General features: G+C 44.7%; 1 protein-coding gene across 1 annotated transcript in view; it reads right to left on the bottom strand.

The window, feature by feature from the left end:
- The window catches only part of TET1 (tet methylcytosine dioxygenase 1), a 56,925-nt gene that overhangs the window by 12,536 nt on the left and 19,145 nt on the right, over positions 1-25,244 (bottom strand). Inside the window, exons 3-9 of the mRNA XM_018079911.2 lie at positions 21,006-23,532; positions 19,776-19,866; positions 19,137-19,230; positions 7,836-8,044; positions 6,825-6,975; positions 4,439-4,528; positions 3,882-4,019 (exon numbers count right to left, since the gene is read on the bottom strand). Coding sequence (XP_017935400.2) covers positions 3,882-4,019; positions 4,439-4,528; positions 6,825-6,975; positions 7,836-8,044; positions 19,137-19,230; positions 19,776-19,866; positions 21,006-23,532 — 3,300 coding nt within the window. The remainder of the gene's footprint in view (positions 1-3,881; positions 4,020-4,438; positions 4,529-6,824; positions 6,976-7,835; positions 8,045-19,136; positions 19,231-19,775; positions 19,867-21,005; positions 23,533-25,244) is intronic.

Here is a 25,244-nt window from a genome sequence, read left to right as displayed (position 1 = left end):
AGTAAAGACACAGCAGAACTTCCATTTCACAGACTCCATTAATAACTGTAAAGCTTCTCTCTGTGTTGCTCCTTTAGCTTCTATCCCCCAAGGAACACTGCCCCTGACACTGCAGCTGTCACATACAGCTGGGCCCTTAGAGAACACAGAGATGACACAAGTGTCTGAGTAAAAATGAATGGTGTATTTATTGCCTTAAAGTTCTTAATAACAATTCATTGGCAAAAATTACTTTGACCTCTCTCAGCACATTAGTTTACATTTCTATAGAAATGTCAGGTGTATTCTTTCTACTACAGAGCAAGCAGGGAACAGCAGTTTGTATTTTCAGCTTTCTACCAAAAGCAGCTCTGCTAAATTCAGGGCAAGACTCTGCTGGCCAGGGACAAAGTTCCGTCTCTCAGATCTCCAGTGATAATTACCAGTTAACAGTAATCCTCAATCTGGGTAAGTTAAGATGCACTGTTTTCTCTTGTTTTACAGAAGGCATTTCCAAAACTCTCCCACTGCTAAATGACAGCCTGATTTATTTTCAGAGTCACATACAAAAAATGCAGCTGATCAAATACATACCTAGAAAAATCCAAGAATGCTTTTCTGAAGTTCTGGCAGAGGCAGTGGTGAGAAGTTATTACTGACAGCTCATTAGATAATATATTCTTCTAAGTGTAAACTCATTCGTTATCATTAACCTCACCCAAGTGTTTTGCTGTCTCTGGTTTAAGTAATCTGAATAGATTGTGGTTTTCCTTTACTTTGGGTGCCCTGCACAGCATTCCTTCCATACCTGTGGGCACCAATGACAAGGGGAGAACACAAAAAGGTGTCACTTCCACCAGCAGAACCAGCAGCATTCACCCATTTCACAAGGTATTTACTTGAACCTTTTTAGCCCAGAGGAGCTTTAGATTTTATAAATTAACCATTTTGTGTTGGAGTAAGGAGGAAGGGAAGAAATCTTACCAAGTTGACAAGTGCACTTGTGTAGAGATTTTAAAATGTAAGGTGTGATGAGCAGTGAAAAAAAATCAATCAAATTACAAGACAAAACCAGTAAAGCCATGGATGCTTGAGGTTTTTAAGGTAGTGCAAATCATTCTCCTTCTGTCCATTGCCAGATTATCAGAGCAGTCTGTGTGAGAGCTGTCACCTCAGGTGTTGTACTTGCACACACTGCATTTTACAGACAAAATATGTCACAGTTATGTAAGTGACCCCTCCATCATTATGGCCAGTGATTTATAAGAAATCATCACATATTTTAAACTGACTCAGCAGCCCCAGAGCAGCTTCTGAACTAGACAGGACTGCAGGAGGTGACCAGACAGGTGCTGGGATCACACATACTAATTTCTTTTTGTGTTCTTACCACTACATTTCCTATGGCATTACCAGATTTGGTTATAAGCCAAAATTAGCAACCCTAATTTTGATTATCATCACAACAATCTAGACTGAAGCAAGCCCAGTGTTTTCTGCCACCCTGTCTGCAAAAAAAATCAACATTTTTTGCTTTAGGCTCCCAGTCCATGTGACTGTAACTGTGACCCAGACAGAGAACAGATGCTGTGTCTTGTCCCCACAGCCCCAGCTCCCACAGATCACAGGGGATCTCCAGCTCTGATTCACCTTCAGTGTCCCAGTTCAAGCAGGTAAATTGGGTGTTAATACTTACAGCTTTTTCCTATTTACAAATAGCCCCTTGCTGCAAGTACATTGAAATAAAGAGCAATCACACCTAAATAAAGAGAACACAGGGATGCAGCAGTTATTTGTGAGTGAGCTACCCAATGAAAACCAGATTGCAAGGCATAGTTTTCAGCAGTTAAAATGATGTAGTAATGTTCTGCTAGACTGACAAAATTTGGCAGAACTTGATAGTAAGACAGTGGTAAGTTCTGGCCCATACAAAGACCTTACACAGTTGTAATGTTCCCTGATTCTGAGACAGAATTACTTGCAAACACACCCTGTACAATCCATAAAGTATCAACACCAAGGATAATCTGAAGCTGCAGTGACATCAAGTGATTACAGATAAATGTATTTGTTCCCCAATACAAAAGGTTTAATTGTTCCTCCAGCTGCTTCTGGCCATAACTTACGACTTCTCTGGGATCCGGTATGGCAGAATGAGTAGAAGACTTGGTTTCCATTTCATTTTGTCTTTTAATTTAATGGGCAATGAATGGAGCCCTTAAACTATTATTTTCAGAGCACCTGAGCTAAATTTCATCAAAGAGTATACCATGCAGTTTGTCTGACAAGGAGGCCTCATTTTCAAGTTTAGGATCTTCAAGGGCATTCAATTCCTACACTCCGGAAACAATTTTGCAATGTGTACTTCAACATTCTTATATAGAGTATCCACACAGAAGAATGCTGGCAAAAATAATAGTCTCTTGAGGACTGACATTCCTGGTGAATTCCCAGACCTGCTTCCATACTTTAAAGGAACAGCCATTTGCTCACCTTACAAGCACACAATTAACATTAAACAACTGGCCAGTCATTTCACTGCTCTTACATTCAAAAGCTGAATGTTAACTATAGGTGTAAATGCAACATTTTATTGCATCACAGCAACACTAAGTCAAATTGTATTTCCAAATTTTAAAAAAGACTGTTTCTAAAGTAGGCAGAGATTTTAGATAGATTTTTTTCTAGATATCCATCCTTTGATAGAGAAGTTACTTGAGTATTACCTGCACTGCTGTACAAGAAGTCACCCTCACTTTTAGAGCCCTGCAATGCTCCAGCTGCTCAGAGAACACTGCCAGTTTTATCTTTGCTGCTTTGAGCTTGGCTTTCTGTATTTCTAAATGATCACTGATTTGAGTAATTCCCAACCCACTTTCTCACTGGCAGTCCAGCGAGGTGTTTGTACAACAGCCACACCCATCTGTGGGTTTCCCTTCCGTGCTCAGATTCAGTGATCACAGTGATCCCTGGCTCTGTGGGACAGTCCCTGAGCCAACCCCAGTCCGTACAGTGATCCCTGAGCCAACCCCTGTCCGTACAGTGACCCCTGAGCCAGCCCATCCATACAGTGACCCCTGAGCCAGCCCCAGTCCATACAGTGACCCCTGAGCCAGCCCATCCATACAGTGACCCCTGAGCCAACCCCATCCATACAGTGATCCCTGAGCCAACCCCATCCATACAGTGATCCCTGAGTCAACCCCAGTCTGTAAAGTGACCCCTGAGCCAACCCCATCCATACAGTGATCCCTGAGCCAACCCCAGTCTGTACAGTGACCCCTGAGCCAACCCATCCATACAATGATCCCTAAACCAACCCCAGTCTGTACAGTGACCCCTGAGCCAACCCATCCATACAGTGATCCCTAAACCAACCCCAGTCTGTACAGTGATCCCTGAGCCAACCCATCCATACAGTGACCCCTGAGCCAGCCCATCCATACAGTGATCCCTGAGCCAGCCCCAGTCTGTACAGTGACCCCTGAGCCCGCTCCATCCCTACAGCGGTGCCAGGCTCGGTGCCCAGCCCTGCCCATCCATACAGTGACCCCTGAGCCCACCCTGTCTGTACAGTGACCCCTGAGCCCCCCCAGTCTGTACAGTGACCCCTGAGCCCTCCCAGTCTGTACAGTGACCCCTGAGCCCTCCCAGTCTGTACAGTGACCCCTGAGCCCTCCCTGTCTGTACAGTGACCCCTGAGACAACCCCAGTCTGTACAGTGACCCCTGAGCCCGCCCATCCCTACAGCAGTGCCAGGCTCGGTGCCCAGCCCTGCCCATCCCTACAGTGACCCCTGAGCCCACCCTGTCTGTACAGTGACCCCTGAGCCAGCCCCATCCCTACAGTGACCCCTGAGCCCGCCCCTACAGCGGTGCCCGGCCCTGCCCAGCCCTACGTACCACGGTGCTGCCGTTGTGCATGTTGTGGGTGTCCTTGTGTGCGTGGGCACAGAAGTCGATGCAGGCCGTGACCCCGGAGAAGGGCCGGCCCGCCTGGCAGCCCAGCCGGCAGTCGGGGCCCATGTGCTCGTTCTCCACCTGCAAGGACAGTGCACTACAGCTACTTGGGACTCAAAGGGAGGGAATGGGAGCCCCAGGGCCACCACCCCCCTTGTGACAGAGTGAAGGCAGCCAAGAAGCCACAGTGATCAAAAAGCACGTATTTCCCTATCAAACATGGAACACTTCTGGCTGGATGTCAGCGAGATAATCAGGTCAGCCAGACTCTAAGTGTCTTGAAACAGTGAAACCAATTTATTTACAGTATTATCTCTGAGCCTTTGTCACCTGTGCCCAGCTCAGGCCACAACTGAACTCCCAGTTCAAATCTGGAGGTGCAGTACATTAAAACCTGCCAAATGCCCCTGGAAGCAGCAGCTCCACAGCACCGCAAGGCCTGGGGCTGCTCCTTGGTTTGGGACCAAGCTGCTGCTCAGAGCTGAGTGTCACACACCTACCTGGTTCTGGAAAGCTTCCGGAGCAAGCTTCTTATACACTGGAGCCACATCAGTAGCCAACGTTTGCAAATTATTTTCCAGAAGTTCCTCCTGCAGAGAAAGGCAACATTCAGTGCTGGAGGTGGCTTTGAAAGCATCTCAGCCAGCTGAGAGATGCCTGACAGCTCAGCCTCTGCCTCCTGTTTTATTAATCTGACTTTTGTCCTGCTGCCCTTTGTCACTAGCCATAAATGTCTACTTTTGCATGACCAAAACACCAAAATAGTTAGATATAAATCAACCAAATAACAGTGGAGGGTATCTGCTGGGGCAAAGAAACCCAAGACAGGGGAACTCATTTCTGCATCAGTTCTGATACGTGTCAAGGAGGGAGGTATGTTCTACACAAAACTCATACCCCATTGTGAGCGGGGATGGAGCCTCAGGTCTTCTTTTAGTGTTTTGTTTATGGGCCTTAATCCACATTGACACAGCTCTGCTAAAAGAAGCCCAGGTTTCCAATACATTTCCTTTAACTGTAGGAGAAACTGCCAGTTGCATTTAACACTCATTTCAGCTCTTAGGTCTTTTCTCAGAGGTACATTTCTCATACTGCAACAGAACTTTCACCAGGAACAGTTGTTAACTCTTTTGTTCTTTGGAGGTGCAAAACTTATGGAAATAACTACAAGATTTGGAAATAATATTCCTTTCCTTAGGCAAAGCCATATAAACTCAGAATTAGCTAGGTGGGCTTGTATGGCAGCATCACATTTAAATTCTTATTTATAGACACAATCTCCACATTCTTATCCTAAGTTTTTGCTTTTCCAGAAAAATCACCAACCAACTGGTGACAGACACACTTTGTTTTCCTCCAAGGACCAGGCTCTGAGACACAACCACCTGTGTCTTCAGTTTTGCATTGTGTGGAAATGCAAAAACCAACAGCTGATTTTGTTCAAAAAAACCCAAACCCACTTGACCCCATACCCTGTAAACAACAGTGTACAGAAGACTCACTTTTTTCCATGCAGTGTTCCCTTACAAGACAATACTGTATTTTTAACTCACACCACAGCCAGTTCATCAGCTGGAAACGCTGCCACGAGGGTTTCTGAACTGCACTGAAGGTAACATATCCTTCATTATCTATCCTAAGTACCATTCTTACCTAAGGATATTATACCCTTAACTCATCTCACTCCATACAGTGCTTCAAATGATCCAAGTCTTTCTGACTTTCAACTATCTTTTTCTCGATTTGCTTTCTTAATTGAAAATTTAATTTTATTAATACTTCCTAGCTTTATGTCATCTGCAAAATCATCAATAGCCAGTATTTAGCCAAAAGAAGTACCTGCTAGAAAAAATAATGCCAAAAACAAGTGTGCCACTGAGCCTGCTCTGACCACAGACCTCCTGGAGCTGCCTCAGCTCTGTGTTTCTTTAGACACACAGAGAAGTTCTGCCTTGGGGGGTTCCCCAGCTAATTCAAAGCATCCCAAACCTACAGAGGACATGCCTGCACAGAATGCTCCATGCCCAGCATTAGACAGAGGGAGAACCTGAACACACAGGGAATGGCAAAGGACAGAGAAGGAACAGGATTCCTAAAATAAAAGAAGCCAAATAAACACATTTTTCTATAAACAAAGTTTATAAAACAATTTCCTCTTGAGACAAGCAAGGCTGGGTTTGGCCTCTTCTGCCTTCAGCTCACAACACCTTTATTCCCTCTCCATGAAAATATTTTCAGAGTAAAACACTAATGGGGTTGGGTTTTTTAGATGTTCGTTACTTCCCATAATCCATCATTAATTTCCTTAATAACCTTTGTGACATCACCGACACTCCTAACCAGCAATTAGCAGAATCACTTCACTGCATAGTGTTTCAGTGTATCCATTCCTTCAAAACCATTTAAAAAACATGCTGGCCACAGAAAAAAAATAGTTTATTCTTGGTGACAGAGGAAGCCCAGGCTGTCAGCTGGTCCTACAAAAGTGGGAAAGCAGTTGTACCTTGGGGTTGCACATTTTCTGTGCCAAGGCAGAAGCCCTGAAGGTCTGAGCTACAGGCTTGGTCCTTAGGGAAACCCTCGAGCTGTGTTTTACACTTCCAAGAGTGAACATTTCACACAGGTTACACAGGGAGCTAAACATGCAGAAAAGCATTTAAGGATAATTTTAGGGTATTTAAATACATAAGTGACACTGAGTTTTCACCCAGTGGAATAACGATTCTAAATACTACAGTTAAAAAAACTGCACTGGCTGTGTGTCTGTGATAAGCTCTGCACACGTGTATGAGAGAAAAGGGGGTGAAAATCCAGAGATTTCACTCCCAGTTCTGAAAATCACCAGAAGATGTGTTTGGAGGGGGAAAAAAAAAAAAGAAATCTTACTTGCTTAGGGTCATCAGTGAGAAGCCTAAACTTCCTGGGGTTTTTGCTCCTGGCAAACTTACAGCCATTGAAATACATACTCCATGAACAGCCAAATGAGAACGATGCTCCACAAGTTTCTGGGTCAAGTCCTTGACATGCACAAGTACGACTAGGAAAGGAAATAAAGACAGTCAGGTCAGCTGGCAACACAGCTCTTGGGTCTGGGGATTTTTAGGTCAATGCTATTTGCTGTTTCTTTTATAATACAGAGCATAAAACAAAGGAATTTATAAAATACATGGCTTAACCAGATATTTTCTGTTAAGGAAGTATTCATGTGTAGAGGGCTGACTTTTCTCCCCAGGAAGACAGACTCAGCGCCCCCAAGACCTAATTCTGGGAAATAAATACTCAGTCACAGCTCTATAAATACACCCGTGCTACTTTCATTTTGAATTCTCCAGTTGGATAACCCTTTTATCCAGGAAAGTAGCCCTGCAACTAAAGGTTACCCTTAAATCCAATAGTTATTGTGTTATGTGCAGCAATACCATTAACTCCAAATTGATCTGACTTTCAAAGTGAACTCTAAGAACACGAGCATTAGATTCAGGTCCCTGTACAGCTATGAGTCTGTGAAATGTGAGCTCCACAGAGATCAGCACAAAGGCAGCACTGCACTTACAATATATTCTTATTAAACAAACTCAATTCCTCTCAGGCACAGAGAGGGAGATCCTGGGTTCAGGATCCCGTCTGTTTTAACGAGTGCAATCCCACGTTGGTGGCAGCTCTTTGAGCCTGGTGGGTGTGCAGAGGGCAGCCGGGGCAGCGTGCACAGAGCCAGGAGAGGAGCTCACGGCCACCCCCTCCCTGGGCACGGCCCGTACAGCTCCCACAGAGCAGGAACGAGGCGTGACACAAGTGCCAGCCGGTGGCTGGGCTGTGTGCATCCTGTCCAGCTGAAGTGCTGCGTTGGCAGGCTGTCCCCGCAGAGCCCAGGCAGCCCCGAAGGAAGAAGGGACTCACTCCTCGTTGAGCGCGCACCGGCGGCTCGTGGGGCAGCCGTACTTGCGCAGGCTCTGCGTCAGCTCCTTGTACAGGGTGTCTGCCAGCAGGTGGGGGATCCCCTCCCAGGCCAGGATCAGGATCACGATCACGGCCGTCTGGCAGTGGTGGCCCGCCCGCTGCCGCACCAGGCACAGCAGCTTCTCCTCGTCGCTGCTCCTGCGGATCACCTGCAACAACCACGGGGTTACTCTGGGAACAGACACCTCCTCAGCTGCTCCTCTCGGGGATGGGTGAGGCCCCAAAAGCAAGGGATACTGCTGCCCAAAGAGTGCCCATCGCAGGCGGGACCAGGACTGCATCACACTCAGCCCGGGGCAGAACAGGGTTTTGTGCTGCTTTCTTACCTGCAGGAGAGACAGCAGCGTATTTGACAGGGGGAGGAGTGTTTTAGATCTTGTACACATGCAATAAAGGAGATGCATTAAAGGGCAAATAACCTCTGGAAGGAAACAATCCTGAGACAAGAGATCCACTAAGAACCCAACAGTTACCCTGAAAATAAGGCAGAAAGTACAGTGCCCAACCCCAGAAGGCAGGTGTGTGAAAGCACACCAGTAGGGCACACGTGTTAGGACAGCTACCAGTGTTAAGAGATCAGTACCCAAGATGGTCCTCACCTTGCAAATATAAGAAAGCAATGAAAACAGTTTGTGTTCTTAGTGAAGGAAACAATGGGATTTTTCACAACATATCCCTAGACTACCTCCATTAAAGCTCTCAGAGTGGTGAAGCTGTTACTGACCTGCATGATGTACAAAGCCATCTCTGGCAACCTTCAAACACAGAGACTAACCAGTGTGGAACAGTACAATGCACCACTGGATAAAAAGGGGGAAATTATCAAAGAACTAGACAATCCTACTCCCACATATTTAGGGCTTTGCCATAAACTGGAAGTCACATTTAAGACCGCCAAAAAAAGCAGTAAGGCTAGGTATTATGGAACACGGTCTCTGAAAATACATTTATTTATTCTTCCCACACGTTTTAGCCAGCATGGCCTGTTCAAGGCCTCCAGCAAAGGTGTCAGTGCTCCAGTGTGAAGCTCCAACCCCCTCAGGCAGTAGAGGCTCCATCCTCCTCCTCAGCTGGGCACCTGCAGGGTTCTTGCTGTGTGAGCACCAGCCCCTGCACTGCAGAGGCCTCTGCCAGCTCCATCTCCACCCACAGAGCTCCCACACAGAACAGCCCCAGTCATGGACGAGAAAAGCAGGAAGGCAGTGGTTCCCTTTCTCTTGGAATACCTCCAGATATCCGAGTGTTCAGGTAGATTCCCCTTTGGACTGATGTCAAAGCTGCTGTGCTGCCAGATGTGCAGCTGTCACTCATGTGTGACCCCTGCCCTGATCACCTCTGAATATCTACATCATCTGAACTCCTGGAAAGCAGGGACCAAAGCACACCTGCAGTTCATTTGCCAGTGAAAAGGGCTGCAGCAGATGAACAGCTGAAGAGGGCACCTGTGCAGGGTGAGCAGGGAGAGCAAGCTTAGAGTTGATTTGTGTCAAGAGAAAGTATCACCCTTCTAAAGCTGATCATGCACTCTTACAATCAGCCTTGGGCTTCATGAGAAAATGAGTGGCTCTGATACACCATTCCTGACAAGGAGTCTTGGTTCTGACCAACCTACTGACTGACAGGTCAGTATGTCTTATAAGGAAAGAAAAATAATCCAGCTCATTTACATTTAAGTGAAGTTGGCAGCAAGTCTGTTAAGGCTGATCCACAATACAGGTTATTCATGTAAAAGGTTTACATTCCTGAGGCAGCAGTTCCTTCTAGCCAGAAGGACAATTTAATTTTGTTACTCAGTGTGAAGTGATGCTTTTACTCTTTTTTTTCTCTTATTTTTAGACCAACCCAAATAACACAGTCTGGTACTGTACAATGTCAGGTGCCTTTTTTAAGTTCTCATGTAGCTCTAAACTGGAAAAACACAGTCCAGGAAAAGTGACAAACGAACACAAAGGAAATTTATAGTTTCCTTAAAACTAAGACCACACTTTCCTGCAGTTAAATGTAGCTGGAATTGGCTTCATTGTGCATATTGTAGAGAATGCAATACTCTTATTGCACCCAAAACCATTTTACAATCCACCACATTCTGGGCCACAAAGGCAGGTTCATGTATTTGAATTTTACGTCTCTGGGTCAGTTACATCATCCACTCATTGGATCCTTTTGTTCCCAGAGATCAGCCCTTCTCTCACCTGTCACTGAGCTGGGGTGGTTCCTGAGGTGGAGCTGGAGCCACTCTGCTTCCCCAGAGGAACTGAGGATTCCCTCCCAGGGCAGTAAATGAACTGAGCCCCTCCTGTGCAATAACTAAACCCACAGCAGTGCCACACTCGGGGGACAGAAAAAGCACTTTTGAGCAGGACAGCTGAACTCCAGACTGGGGACAGTGCACAAACCAGCTGGCAAACCTCGAGTCCAAAGGTTTTGGGTATTACTCATGATTTCTGTGATGTAGTTAACAACAGTGATAAAGTAAATCATTTAATACTTCAGTTTGTTTAATTTTGGTCCCTAATGCATTTACAAGGAATGAGAAAGTAAGCATTTGTTAAGCAGAAGAACTTAAAAGCTACATTTTTAGAATGGGAAAATAAAACTTTTCCTCTGCAATTACTTTTCCACACAAGCTAACCATGACTTCTGAGTGACTCACACAGAAAAATAACATGATCAACAAAACAGACTTGAACAAGTCTGTGCAGCATTATGTAACACTTACATGCAGCAAGCAAGAGGACAAGAGGAAACGGCCTCAAGTTGCCCCAAGGAAGGTTTAGGCTGGATCTTAGGAAAAATTTCTTCCCAGAAAGGACTGTCCAGCCCCAGCACAGGCTGCCCAGGGCAGTGGTGGAGTGCCCATCCCTGCAGGGATTTAAAAGACTGTAGGTGTGCTGTTCAGGGCTGTGGTTTAGTGGTGGCCTTGGCAGCGACAGGTTAATGGCAGAACTCAGTCTTAGAGGTTGTGTCCAGCCTAAATGATTCTGTAGTGTCATGGTCAGGTTTTTGCAGGTATGTAGGGCCACATTCCCCCTGAACTCATTTCAGCAACCACCCGATGTCATCAGTACTAAGTATCCATCAAGACCCCCACATTAACAATGAATACTGTTTCAGCTGCACTTCAGGAAAGGAACAGGACCTACCAAACTCCTCCACATGCTCCATCAGTACCCACCAGCCCTGCTCTGCACTCACACTAACTGGCATGAAGTTCCCTGCTGCCACTCCCTCCCCTGTGTGCCAACACAGCCATGTCTAAGGCAAAAGGGAACACCAAAACAGGACTCAGCTCCTTCCAAAGAGCCTCCTTACACACACATACTGGACACACAGCACCACCAGGACCATCCTTGCAGGTGCCGATTTGGGCAGGACACTCAGTTGTTTTGGTCACTCTCAAACCCCTGTTTTGCCCATCCCTATGGTGCTGGAGTTGTGCCCCCACCAGTACCACATCCTGCATTCCCATGGCTGTCCAGGTGTCCTTGTTGATGTGCACACCCAAGGGAAGGCAGCAACTCAAGTGATTCATTTTCTCAGCTAGCCCAGGTATTCCCAGAAGGGCAGGAGCTGAGAACATGAGCAAGCCTTCGAGGTGTCCCACAGCCAGGTGGGACACAATCAGCAGCTATTCTGGCAACATAGCACAGCTAAACCTCTGCACTACAAGCCACAAAGGCCTAAGCTTCCCAAAATTTCTTACCAGAAAGCACGAGCCAAATGCTATGGCAGGTTTATTGAAGAGGTGCCCTACGCAGTAGAATTTCCTCCAGCACTTTAGCTGTGGGATACCCATGAGGAAAAGTTAGATTTTTCACACCTTGCATACAAGGAGAATGAAAAGGATGCTAAAAATTCAAGAATACAGTAACAGGATGAGGTCAGAAGAGCACAGTTCAGCTTTATCATGATCCTGAGAGTGACAAACAGCAGTTGCCTCTGATGTGCAGCAAGAGAGGCACTGGGATGCAGAGATGCTTCCCAGCAAAGCCAGGCCTTCCAGCCACCTGCCAGCAGCTCAGGGGACAGCTCTCCCCCTGCTTTCCAAGCACTTGCCTTTTGTGCATTTCTCCACTCACTTCTAAATCCATGCAGCATTTTAACCACCCACTATGTTCCCAGGAAAGCTTAATTACAGACCATGTGACAGAAAAAACATGACCCTTCCTTGGTGCTGAGCTCACCCCCTGCCAGCACCCTCTAGTTTAGCTCCAGGATGAGACTGGAGAACACAGCTCCATGCCACTGGACACTTCAGCAGCTGCCTTCTCCCTTCCCTCTCTGCCAGCCTGACCAGTCTGCACCTCCATCTGTCCTTCCCAGTCCTGCTGTGCTTTCCTGGGGGATCAGACTGACAGGATCCCAACGGGGGGGCAGCACCTCTCACAGAGGCACAGCTATGTTCCAGGTTTTCTCTGTTCCTCCCCAGTAGTTCTCACCAGTTTCTTCTGCAGTTTCCATCACAGCTGGACACTGAAGCTTTGTCTAACAAACCATCATCTCAAGCAGTAACAACCCAGTGTCCACCACTGAGTACAGGGAACTAGAACACTGCTTTTTGTGGGACTTTACCGAGTGATTTTTATCTTTTATTTTCAGTGGTCATTCAGTCAGGATCAGAATTCCTGATGTCTGTCCTTGCTCTTTGTTATCCTGTATCAGCAGCACTTTGGCACTGCAGCATCTCCTGCTTTTTCAAACCATTTCTGGATGGATTGCAATGAACAATCAGTAAAGGCACACTGTCAATAAAAGCTCCTCCAGCTGTCCAGCTCCTTAGCAGGAGCTCTAGAACAAGGGATAAGTCCACAGTGAGTAAGAATGCCCCCAGCCATGAGCCAGCCTGTCCACATGAGCATGGACACGCCTTGGGAAGTAGCTCAGTCCAACTGCAGAAGCTCCATGTACCAGATGCTGAATTCCCCCAGGGATGAGAAAATAACTTTCCAATTACAATCATCAGAAAGAGTTGTGTTGACTTCAACATGATTTAATCCAGACACCACTAGCAAAGAGCACTAAATTTTAATTGTGAGTTAAAAACACTGCTATAAATTACTGGATAACCCCCCCAAATAACAGAACCAACAAAAAGGTACTTTTAGTTTTTTTTCCACCTCCATGTGGTTCCACTGCAGTATTTCCTCCAGCCCATTCTGAATTTCTTTAGTCAAATAACTGTGTCTCCTTTGCAGGATATCAGTAGTTGATTTGAAAGTGAGAATTTATTTAGCTGTTCCCTGTAATTTCCTGGAACAGGAGACTCCTTAAGCACACTGTGGCTCCCAGTTTTCTGACCTGCAGATTTTGCCTCTGTACAGAGTCTGTGTATGGAGACCTCTGCTGAGCTCCAATTCCCTAATAACCTACACCAGGGTGCTGGTCACACCTGCTGCTGTTCACCTGAACACAGCTTTTCTCTTTCATTTTTACTCTATTAAAATATTTGAGTCATTCTTCATGTTAAACAATATTAAAATGCTTTTATTTACTTCCTCAACCACATAAATGTTTCTAATAATTCTGAATCTCAAAGTATTGCAGCACTTAAAGAATGGCTGTACTTTGGATGATATTCCAAGCACTTTTGTCCCAGATAAGCTCCTCTAAGCCTGCTCAGCTACACACACTAACCTGTTACAACACTAAGGCAAGAAAAGGATGCTCTAATACAACATTGTCCAAAAAGGTGAACAAAACCCCCATGAACCACCCTCTCCATCTGCTAAAATTCATTTCCTTCCAGACTTCTCCTATGGAGAACATGATTTAACCATAAAGATAATTCAGTAAATGAAATAAAAGCGTGAAGTACAGTAAGCTGTTTACAGCAGAATGGAACTGCTCATCCTTCCTGGCTGTCCAAGATACAGCCAGTCCAGCAGCATTTGAAGTCCTTTTCAAATCTATTGCAAGAATTCCCCACTCTTATGTCCCAAGAACACGACAGTTCCACTGTCCCCCCCCTCACAGGCACCAGAACCTCCAGACCACATCCCTGCCAAGCAGGACACAGAAAATGAGCATCAGACAGCTTGTTTCCTTGAATAAATCACATCTCCTCTAATACTAACAACAGCTGATTTGTAGAGAGCCATGGCAGGAGTAACTTCTCAGTTTTCTCACTTTCTCAACTCAAACCAAACTAGCAAACTGCAAAAAATATGTGTCTGTAGAAGAGTTTATTGTTATTATGGCTCACTCAGCATTCCACGAATTGTAGTTTCTGGTATTTAGCTACAAATTCCCATCAGTTCAATGATCTAGAAAATCTTGATTAGAACAATGGGCTATCTAAGCATTACTTTCAAAACATTAATTTCAGTGGCTAATATCAGGTTTGTGTCTGTCCAGGACTGTAAATTCAAGTGTAACTATTTTAAAAGTATTTGTAATGAGGTTTTTTATCTATCTTTATTCTACCCCTGGGTTTTTTTATATGGCCTACTAATAAACAGACAGCATCAAGAAAATAAAGATCTGTCAAGCTATAAATAATAAAAAAAAAATAAATCAAAAGAGGCCAACAGTACACAAGAATTTAAGAAACTACTTGCAAAAGGCATAAGAGCCCCATAATACTGTATTTTCAAACAAACTGGGGCCATCAGCAGTTTAACAGAATCTAAAAGGTGAGATCATCCAAATGTTACAAAAATAATCAGAAATCCCTCAACTAACAACAACAACAAAAAAATCATTCAAAAAAGAGAAGGTTCAAGATGGTCACAGACAAGAAGTTTGGGAAGATTCCCATGTCAGAAACCTTCACAGGGACAGCCAAGGATTTTTTCTGAACTTTAAAGCCCTGTGGTTAAGGGACAGTAGTAAAAGTGGTTAGAGGACAAGAGTAAAAAAAAGAATCCAAACCCAAACACCTGAGTCCCCCAAACAGCAGTTATCTGCCAAGTTCAGATGATATCCAAAGAAACTCAAGGAGGAAACAACTGGAGTATTAAATGTGATGTGCACTGTCTTGATTTATCATGCATTATTACTGGAGGGCCTCGAGATTCCCAAGAGGATACAGCTTCGTAAAAGTCCCTGGAAGAACTCAGTGTATAGGGCTGGGATCAGTCTGTGACCCCTGGTGCATGTGGGGCAGGGCTGGGATCAGTCTGTGACCCCTGGTGCATGTGGGGCAGGGCTGGGATCAGTCTGTGACCCCTGGTGCACATGGGGCAGGGCTGGGATCAGTCTGTGACCCCTGGTGCACGTGGGGCAGGGCTGGGATCAGTCTGTGACCCTGGTGCACGTGGGGCAGGCTGGGATCAGTCTGTGACCCCTGGTGCTGGGGCAGGGCTGCAGTCTGTGACGCCACGTGGGCAGGCTGGGATCAGGTCTGTGACCCCTGGTGCACGTGGGGCAGGGCTGGGATCAGTCTGTGACCCCTGGTGCACATGGGGCAGGGCTGGGATCAGTCTGTGATCCCTGCAGTGTGTGGGGCAGGGCTGGGATCAGTCTGTGACCCCTGGTGCATGTGGGGCAGGGCTGGGATCAGTCTGTGACCCCTGCAGTGTGTGGGGCAGGGCTGGGATCAGTCTGTGATCCACTGGGGGTGTTTCTAGATTTCCACCAAGCCTTCATTGAGGTCCCTTAGTGAAGGCTCTCAAAGCACCCCATTTGATTGGGGGCAAATCAAAATCCCACACTGAGTAAGTGGTGAAGGGCCCTGAAGAAAGGCTGGTGTGTCTCTGCTGGGAGCCCCTCGGCCTGTTTGCTCAGGGTAAATAACAGGATGGCACCATTTGGTTATGACACTGAGCAATTCAGGAGTGAACACAAGCACCACCTGCAGAGAAATGAAGGAGTTCTTACTGCTGAATGTGCTGTACAATGGCAGATAAAATTCACTGTAGATGTGTGCAGTTAATGCTCAGGGTTGGGCATTACTATGCAGGAATGAGAATCTGGCATAATGATAGAAAGCACTATGAAAATGCTAAATCACTGCTCTGCAACAGCAAAACAGCAAAAACAACTGCAAGGAATTACTGGGATAGAGCACGGGGCTGAAATCATTATTGCCAGCATTTTAACTCCCAGAGAACAGGAAGGAAAAGGAGAACTGAAGATGACAACATTTATGACAGGCAGCCAAACAAAAGCACTGTCTGCAGCTCTGGGAAGCACAAAGCTGGGAGTTACTGGAACCCAACTGGGCTCACACCTTGTGCCACTGTCATTGCTGAGCTCAGCTTTTTGCAGAGCTGGAGCCTTAAAAACTACATTGCAACTCCAAATGAAGACATAAGGTAGCAATGATAGCTTAGGTGATCCACATCAACATCCACTGAAAGCAGGAGAAGGAACTCACAGGAAATGGATTTAATCCAGAAAACATTAAGACCCAGAGCTTGGCCCCCTCTGAGGTCAGTGACATGTATCCAACTTAGTGCTGCAGGGTGATGCCACATCATGTTGTCATGAACAACTGACAAATTCACCAACCCTTCCATAGAACCTGAGGTTAACAGTAATTCACCTTCAGACAGAGCAGGAAAGCCCCAAAGCACAGCACATCTGTAACCAGCTCCAGCCCCGTGGGGAGCAGCGAGTCCAGTCACTCATCACTGGCTGGTCGTAGGGAATGCACAGAACACGAGACTTTGTTATGTGAACAGCCCACCAAGAGTGACAGGCCAGTAATTCCAGTATTTCAGAGCTTTTTTTTTCCCTTTCATACATTCTGACACCGTGTGACGCCCTAGATGAAGCAAAAAAGCCAAAGCAATGCAAACTGAAAAGAAAGAAGAGTACATTTACCTGGCATACGTCCCAGAATGGTAAGTTACTTTCTGATCACACAGTTATCACCTGCAGTTTTTCACACATTTGAAGCTTGGGGCAAGACTGTTAATTCTGTTTTGACATAAAAGTAAGACAACACAATTTGCTGCCTCCTGCAGTGAAAACAATTGCAAGCTCTTCTTCCCAGTTCATGTGGGGGTCAGTCTGGTGCCTGCACATACTACAGGCACAAGGGTTGAAACCCCAGGCAGGGTTTACTAAAAATGTTTAACTAACAGGAGCATTCTTGTTCATATCCAGAAGGACAAAGTATTGCCCTAAAATATAACACATTAAGAAAATACAGAAGAGATGCTTATTTCTTATCAGAATAGTGAAGGAGGAAATATTCTGCAGGTTTCTGGTAACCTGAAATCTAAGGAAGAGGATGTCAGCTGCTTTGGGGGAAAGGAGTCTGTCTCAGTAAGCGTTTAACATACTAGGGGCATGTTTGAAGTCACTTAAGCAAAAACAACGTAGGAGACAATCAGTATGATGGAATGCAGACACTAACAGAAGAATGTATGGACACAGGTATTTTAGAAAGCCTCCTTTCATCTTAAAATGTTTCTAAGGAACCAGTAAGGCAAAATCTAGTGGAAACAGGGAAAATTTGGGAGAAATAGTTCAACATGATCAACAGATACATTCAATTTTGTCTCCATCACGTTGCTCTCAGCAGCAGGTCCCCCAGGAGCCCCGAGGGCAATGGGGTGTCCCCCTGCCAAGCAGAGAGGAGTCTGCCCCAGGGGACACTGCAGAGGAGTGAGGGACAGTCTCTGCAGCTGCCACAACCTCATGGCTGCAAGGACCAAAGAGACAGCAAATGCTTTCCACACACTTTCCAAACACTTGCAAACAAATCTCAGCATCAAGTTTCTTTGGTCTTCACCAAAACCCAAATATGCTCCGTAAAAGGATTAAAATTAGCATTGCCAGTGAAAAGTTAATGCAAAACATTAAGAATATCAGCCCAAAATGTGGATTTCACACAGGATGGAAGAGTTTCACAGAGGAGGAACCAGTGATTTCCTTCCCTCTTGTACTCAACAGCCACACAGTAACAGCAGCCTTGGAAAAACGTTCATCCTCTTTAGGTGTGAACTCCCACACAAAGTCACTGCTCCCCAGAACTTCAGTTAAATGAACATTAAATCTTATTCACAAACAGCAATGTGAAAATCTCAACTGCAGAGCAGGTCCCATAGCCCAAACCAGCCCTTTCTGTAGCATCCAGTGCTGTCTGTCACACTACACACTGGGACACCTCCAGCCATGCACAAGCACAATTAATGCCATTTTTGTCTTGCAAAAAGACAGTATGTTGATACTGGCAATAGGAAGATCAAGGTTAAAACTTAGTTTTAAATGCCTTCTTCCTTTCAACTGCTCACAACTGTTTCTAGGGTAAGATTTTTAACTCCTGTCTTCTGTTAAAACTGTTTTACTCAGCTGAAACACTGAGAACAATCTTTCCATTCTTTTTGAGTCAGCTGTTTATGAAAGTAGTTTTACAATATTTTTTCTTGGATACTGGATTTGTTATTAAATATTATCTGAAGCACAAGCACATATGTGCTTCCCTTCTGAAAAGCAGTTTATGTATTGAGTATGACAAACACATTTTGACTGCTCCAAACATAAGCAGTATAGGTTTAACATGCAAAGTAACTCAGGTACAATATGCAATAATCTTATTTTTGCCAAGTCATTACAGACACTGCCCTATAACTGCAGTTCCCATCACAGTTTTTTTCAACAAGTCTGAAATTTCTAAATACAGCAACACATTTTTTTCTTTTAACAACCAAGTTTGTATTATTTTCCAAAACTCAGTTTACAAGATTTCCAGTCTACTTTTTACCTCCCTCGGTGGTTTCAGCAAAAATGAAGGACAACCAATTCTTTCCAACCTCTATCCTGGAGCTTGTGTCTGTTACCTCATTTCCTGGCTCCAAGGAAGCAATGTGAGGCAGGACTTTGATGCAAACGAACCCCAGCACACCTTCAAATGCAGAGTTCAGTTCCTCAAAGAGCAATGAACTCCTGGGCATGTAAGACTGAAATTCCTCATCCATCACACTCTTTTCTTCAGGTGTTCATACAAGTAAAAAGGGTTTTAAAAAATTTTACTGGGTAGTTTTCCAACTCTCCTAAGCAACCACTTTCACTCCAACTTTCACACACTGTCAGGGTGTTCTTCCCCTTGGTCATCTCTGCTGGCTCTGTTGAGCCCCTCTCTCTTACACTCATTCAAACCACGAATAACAAACAGCACCACACCTTAAATTAAAACAAATTGCTTTCCTAAGTTTCATCACTCAGGCAGACTTTTCAGTCAATTGAAGAACCAGATCTTCATTAAAGATGAGATTATATTTGCGCTCAAGGACTGCACGTCTCGATATTTAAAAGCCACACAAATGACTTTGATTTACCATAAAAACTTACCCACTTGGCAATTGGACACCCCTGAGAGCTTTTTCCTTCCTTTCCCGTATAAACCACTACCTCTATTCTTACAGCGCTTCCTTTTGCTCCATACCTGCATTTAAAAGAGTTCATGAGTAAAACAAACTGCTGGAGACCATTTTAAAACAGGAAACATTTTCAATAAAATAAGAATAACCAATTTATTATTACTTTACTGAAAACAGAACAAAAATCTTTATGAAGTCAAAAAAACTCCTTTTCAGTTTAAAACCCTATTTGCAAGAGTGGTTTTTAACATCTCTCTTCTGATAGTTCTGCCACCAAGGAAATGTTATTTGGGCAAGAAAGTGCTACCTGCATGTAAATCCTAGTGCACTCAGTCACTGATGTGACCTTTTTCCTTCCAGTTTGCCACAGCTTCTCTGCATGTGGGACATGGGAAAACCTGCTTTTGCCAGCTGCTGATCTGTCCTGCTATTGACACCTCAGAGCACTTGAACTGCAATCCTGCAGTCACAAGTGCTCAGAAAAGACACCCAAGTCTGGAACTGAAACCCTCACCTCATGCACACCTGAACAGCATTTCTGAGAGCTCTACTTCTTCCCTGTTTAGACAGCCAGGAGTACTGTGAGCCTTAAAAGCTGAGTTTTCCTCACCTGTTCTCCATGATTTCTCTCACAGCAGCAACACTGGGTCCTGTCCCGAGGTGTGTGTAATAGGGGCCTTCATCTTTCTCTATAATTTGCTCTGTAAGCAGGTGAAGAAAACTAAGTTGGCACATATGAAATTTATATACTGCATTAAAAGTAAACTTAGAAATGGTTTACAGACACACCTTGCAAATGAAATCCCAATACATCAAATCTGACCCTGAAATGTAACGAATAGAGAGTAGGACAGGCTTGTTTCCTCAGACAAAATTTAATACTTTTCTCCTCCTATTAATCTGCTGTTATTTTTTAATGTTATAAAGTAACCCTAATTATAGAAATATTTTGCATTCTTCACCAATTTTCATTACAGGAGCTGGCATGTATTGACTAAGTAAGATTCCCAATATCCTTGTCGGTAGGAAAACATTATTTCATTTTAGACAGAGGGGAATTTAGGGGAAAAAATAAGTTAACTGATAGTCATATACTACAGAACAGAAGACATAATCCAGGCCCCTTAACTAGCACCCTGTTGATTCAGAACAGGAAAGCAAAGATAACAACAGTTGTACACAGGCAGATTGCTTCAAGTCTGACTTTCTTTCCATCTGTGCACTCGAGCAGTCTGACAACACAGCGTGTACTGCCCTCAGCCAAGCTGGGTTTGTCTGACATCCATCCTGCTCACAAGTCACTACTTGTGACTCACCTCAACCCCACCCCATCCCCCCCTGTGCCTTTGGCATGGCCTCTTCCAGGCCATCAGGACTGACAGGGGCAGCAACAGGACCCCTCCAGCTGTGCTCTCCCACTTATCTGACAGCATTTAGGTGACAGTGACAATGTACTGGGACATTTTTCCCAAGCCCCCCAAGCAAAAACCAGTTCTAGACCATCAAAATCAGAACCTGATATACTGCAGATAAATACACATAAAGCACAAGTCAGCGATGGTAAAACAGCAAACAGAGAAACTCCTTTTCCTCTTGGGTTTAAATTTAAGTGGAATATTTAAACCTGCCAGTTGCAATACCAAAAATACTCAATTCTGCTGTGCTTTGCAGGCCCAAAGAACACCAAGCAAAAGTTACAGAAAGGGGAAAAATAATTTCCTCCTGTTTTCTAATGGTGAAGCACTGATTCTTTGTGTAACAGGATTCCTCACATTCAAAGGAACAACACGAGCACGTCTCCATGGGAAAGGTACAGGCAAAAGTTAGCAGAAACACTTACCAACACAGTCACAAGTTGGCAACTCAGACTGTCCTTTTTTTGTAGGTGTATCTATTAAATTTTTTGTGGGGGTATCAAGAAACTTCATAGGTGATTCAAGGAAACTGCTGAGCGTGTTTTTTGCTGGGGAACACCCTGAGTCGCCCGTGCTCTGTGCGTGGTCAGCACCCAAACTGGATGACGTCAGGACGGTCACCTCGCCCACACACTCCATGTTCCTGAGAGCCTCGGCACAAGCTGGTACCTGGGCCCCTCCACAGGGAACAGGCAGCACCTGCACCTTTGGGTCTGCCTGTGTGCCCTGCTGGACACAGGCTGTGCTCTCACTGCTCTTTTCGTTGGCTCTCAGGTCGGACTGGTTAAGGGTTGGAGGCAAAGGGTGTGCCTGACTGCCAGCTGCTGTTTGCTGTACCTGAGAATTGCATTGTTGTGTAAACATCTGTAGGTTTTCGGTTGGTCTGTTCAACAAGGATGCTGTTTTCAGCTGTGAAACAGCCAGGGGATTTTGGGAGGACAGGTCACTGCGTTGGCCACGTGCAACAACTTCATTTTTCAGTGGGTCAGTGCCCAGTGGGTCCCGGGAGCCTGCAGTTTTCATTTGCTCATTCACCACTTCACAGCCAAACAACCTGTCTTTTTTTTTCTCTTGTGGTGCCTCAGGTAAACATCTGTGGAATTTTATCTGCGTTTGGGGGAGAAATAATCTAGTTTTTTCTTGTGATGATGAAGTATTTTGACTCTGTGCTCTCTGTACTTTGGTTCTTGGAGATTTTTTTTCAGGCAGAGCTATTCTGGAGTCCTGGGGCATGGTTTGACCAAGCTTGTGCAGTTTTGATGATATCCAAATGTCCTGCAACTCGTTGTGCTGGCATGACAACAGCTCTAGCTGGTTCTGATTAGCCTGTTGATAGCGTGCCTCTGGAGGCTTCTTTTTGTGTCTTGGTTTCCATGGCACAGCGCCGCCTTTCTTATTTGTTACTTGTTTTTGCTTTATCAGTAAGGAACTATAATTATGCCTAAAAAATGCGGATTCTTTTTTCTGCACCACATCTTGGTTATGTTTTGGCTGCCTCTCCTGTGATATTAGATTAATCAGTGATGCCTTTATGTCATTCTTCTGTTGTGAATTGGCCTCGTTCGATTCAATCAGTGCTGCAAGTTGAGTTAGTTGTGCAGCTACATCTTCTTCATCCTGGCTGTGAATTCCTCCTTCCTTAATCAAAGAACCAGTTTCCAAGTTCAAATCATTAGAGGGCGTTTTTTGCTCTAACTGGCCAGGAGTTTCCAAGTTGTTCCCTGGTTGCTGGACATTACAGGAAGCGTTGCAATACTGTCCAAGGGCAACTGGATCATGAGCGTAATTTTTCTCGGTAGTATATCCTGAAAGCGACGTTGCATTAGATGTTAAGTCAGATAAAGTTTTGGTATCTCTTGAGGATAACTGTAACTTACACATCTCCCCAGCCAGGCTGGCAGGTTTATCCTGCAATTCCGGGACTGAGCTTTGGCCATTGTATAACAGTGCCTTATTAGGGAGCTGCTTCTGCGGGGGAGCGCAGTGAGCCAGGAGCTGCTGCTCGTTCTGTAAGTAAGTGTCCTTGATCTCTTTTAGTGCAGAACATGTGAAGGAGGACGAGGTGTCACTTTTAAAACTATGGAGCAAGTTGGAAGTTGTTTCTTCTGTACATTCAGTACCTCCAGTTTTCGCTGGCGAAGTTGTTCCTAAAGGGGCTTCAGATAACTGTGTTAAAGCTTCAATAGCTACAACCTGCTCCACAGTTAAATTTCTGGTTTTAATCAGGGACAAGAAAGTTGACTGGAGTGTAGGATTCTCAGGCTGTGTCTCCACCTTAGGTACTTCAAAGCCATTCTTTCCTGCCTGCAGTTCCCCTTCAGGCAGGGGAGGACAACACAAGCTTTCCTGCAGACCCCAGATGGAACCTGCCTGCAAAACTGACTTATCAAAATCCTCAGAGATGCTGCACATGCAGTTTTCCTCCTTTATTAAAACATTTCCTTGGTTTTGTGGGTGAGCAGAGCCAATGCCAGTTGTCAGAGCATTTACTGTGTTATTCACATTGGTACCTTTTGTCCATTGCAGGTGGGAGTTGCTCGTCAAGTCTGTCCTTTCCTCTACAGACACTTTTTTCAGTGAAGCAACGGCTTCTGGTGGTGAATAATGCAGGGGTTTGATGCCATTTCTGATGGTGTGTGCAAAGGATTTTTTTGGCTCAGCTAACTGACTGGGGGAGACTGCTCTGTCACTGTCTCCAGCATGGTTCAAGTGCTCGGTGCCCGGCACAGCTCCGTGGATGTCGCCGTTGACATGGACACCAAAGGATGGCTTCTCATTATGTGCCCACTTCTCTGCTTCCAGGCCAGTCATTCTCTCCTTCTCCTTGCACTGCACATTTTCAATGGGCACTGCTTGATTGCTTTTCACCCTGTATTTTTCACCATGACCACATATACTGCATTCCATGAGTTCTGGTCTGCGGCCATTTACTGGTTTGTTTTCTAAATTTGCCTATAAATAATAACAGAAAAAGTTGTTGTAACAAAAACATTAAAAATAAGCATAAGGCTTCCAGCAATTAAACTCTACTTTGACAGATACTAGGAATATCCTAATTAAGCACAGGCACAGACATTGGAAAATACCAAACAGGAAGCTATAAAAATCCCTGAAGGCTAAAGACCCCATCCATATTTATAGCTATTTTTCCCCCACTGTTAAGGGGCAGAGGAAGAAAGTGTGTACATGTGGTGGTGGGAGACTAAAGAAATGAATGGACAGAAAGAACATTAGCATTTCAAACCAGATGTATAGAACTCAATTTTTAATGAATTTGCATAAGCAGATGAAAGTCTCCCTTGAGTTAAAAGCAGGACTGAACTCTAAAGGCTTGTACCACAAAGTTCAGCAGTAATTTGGCATACTTATATTGATTTGGCTAGACCAATAAACTGCCTAAACCAGTATACCACTTGGCTGGACACTGTAGCTAAGGCTGAAAATCAGTCAGTCATTCTTGCTTCGAGTTCTTAAAAAGAATTACAAGCCTAAGCTGAAATGAAGAGTGAGGCAATTTACAGCAGCTCACCTGAAGGTTAGTTTGGAAACAGTGTGCTCAGCTTCTGCATTTAGATGGACATCTCCAGTTTCTCAACAGTCTCATGTAAGCTATCCCAAACTGTATTTTAGTAAGTGTTAATATTTCATTAAACACCTTCTTCCTCTTTACTGATACCATACAAGTCACATGGTTGAAGCAATGTCAAAATCTAGCCAGAGTCAGAATATTGTGTCCCGGAAGGAATATGTCTGTGGGCCTCAAGGAAGTATTATGGGTATGAAGTAAGGAGTTATGCAAAGTAGAAAAAAAAAAATTAAGGCAGAAACTTAGGCAGAAACAGCAATAAAGGCAGCAATGCAATTTTTGTTATGCTAATCAAATTTTCTTTATTTATATTACATTTCCTTTTAAAAAATAATTTAAAGTCACAATAGACAGTGCTGGCACTTAATCTGATTGTAACATCTAAGAGTTCTTTAAATCACCTGCAGCCTTAACCCTTACTTACAAGAAAACCAGGCCTGCTTTTCAAATCAGACCTCAGCAATACCAGTGGCTAATTAACCCCACGTTGGCACAGCACATCATAGCAGTGCCCAGAAAACACCCCCCAGTTTAATGGAAACCATTCAGGCAAATCCGACGTGGTTCTGCAGTCCTACCAACTAAAGGATATGGACTCCTCGTAGAAAACAACTCAGAAAAACAATGCACACTAGATTTATGATTAATTATAGCCATCAAGACAAAATTGCCAGAACCCCCCAGGCACATGGAGCCAGCTCCATCTGGAGCCCAGTGTTCACCTCCCAACTGATACAGCACAGACCCAGGAACCCAGAGCATGGCCTAGGTATTGTGAAAGGCATCAAATTCTCACGGAAATGTTATGTACAAACATGGCCAGCACCTGTGTAGCCAAGTCAAACTTACAGGAATCACATAAAAGATGCCTTATTTCACACTTTTTCATTACACACAGATCCTGACTAACAGTCTGTAAGCCTGAGCTCCTCTGCATCCTGCTGGGTTTCAGTCAATGATTCCCAGGGCCAAGGATCACTGAGCAATTACTACGGGATCCCCAAAGCTAAACAGATTAAACAGCTCTATTGCTAGCAGGGGCAAATGCATCACATACATCTCTGCAGCTGTACCAGAA

Source organism: Manacus vitellinus, unplaced genomic scaffold, assembly GCF_001715985.3.
Source record: "Manacus vitellinus isolate BGI_N305 unplaced genomic scaffold, ASM171598v3 scaffold_48_pilon, whole genome shotgun sequence".
In the NCBI taxonomy this organism is placed as follows: domain Eukaryota; kingdom Metazoa; phylum Chordata; class Aves; order Passeriformes; family Pipridae; genus Manacus; species Manacus vitellinus.
The sequence above is the reverse complement of the archived record's forward strand: the minus strand, read 5'-3'. Positions and strand labels throughout refer to the sequence as shown.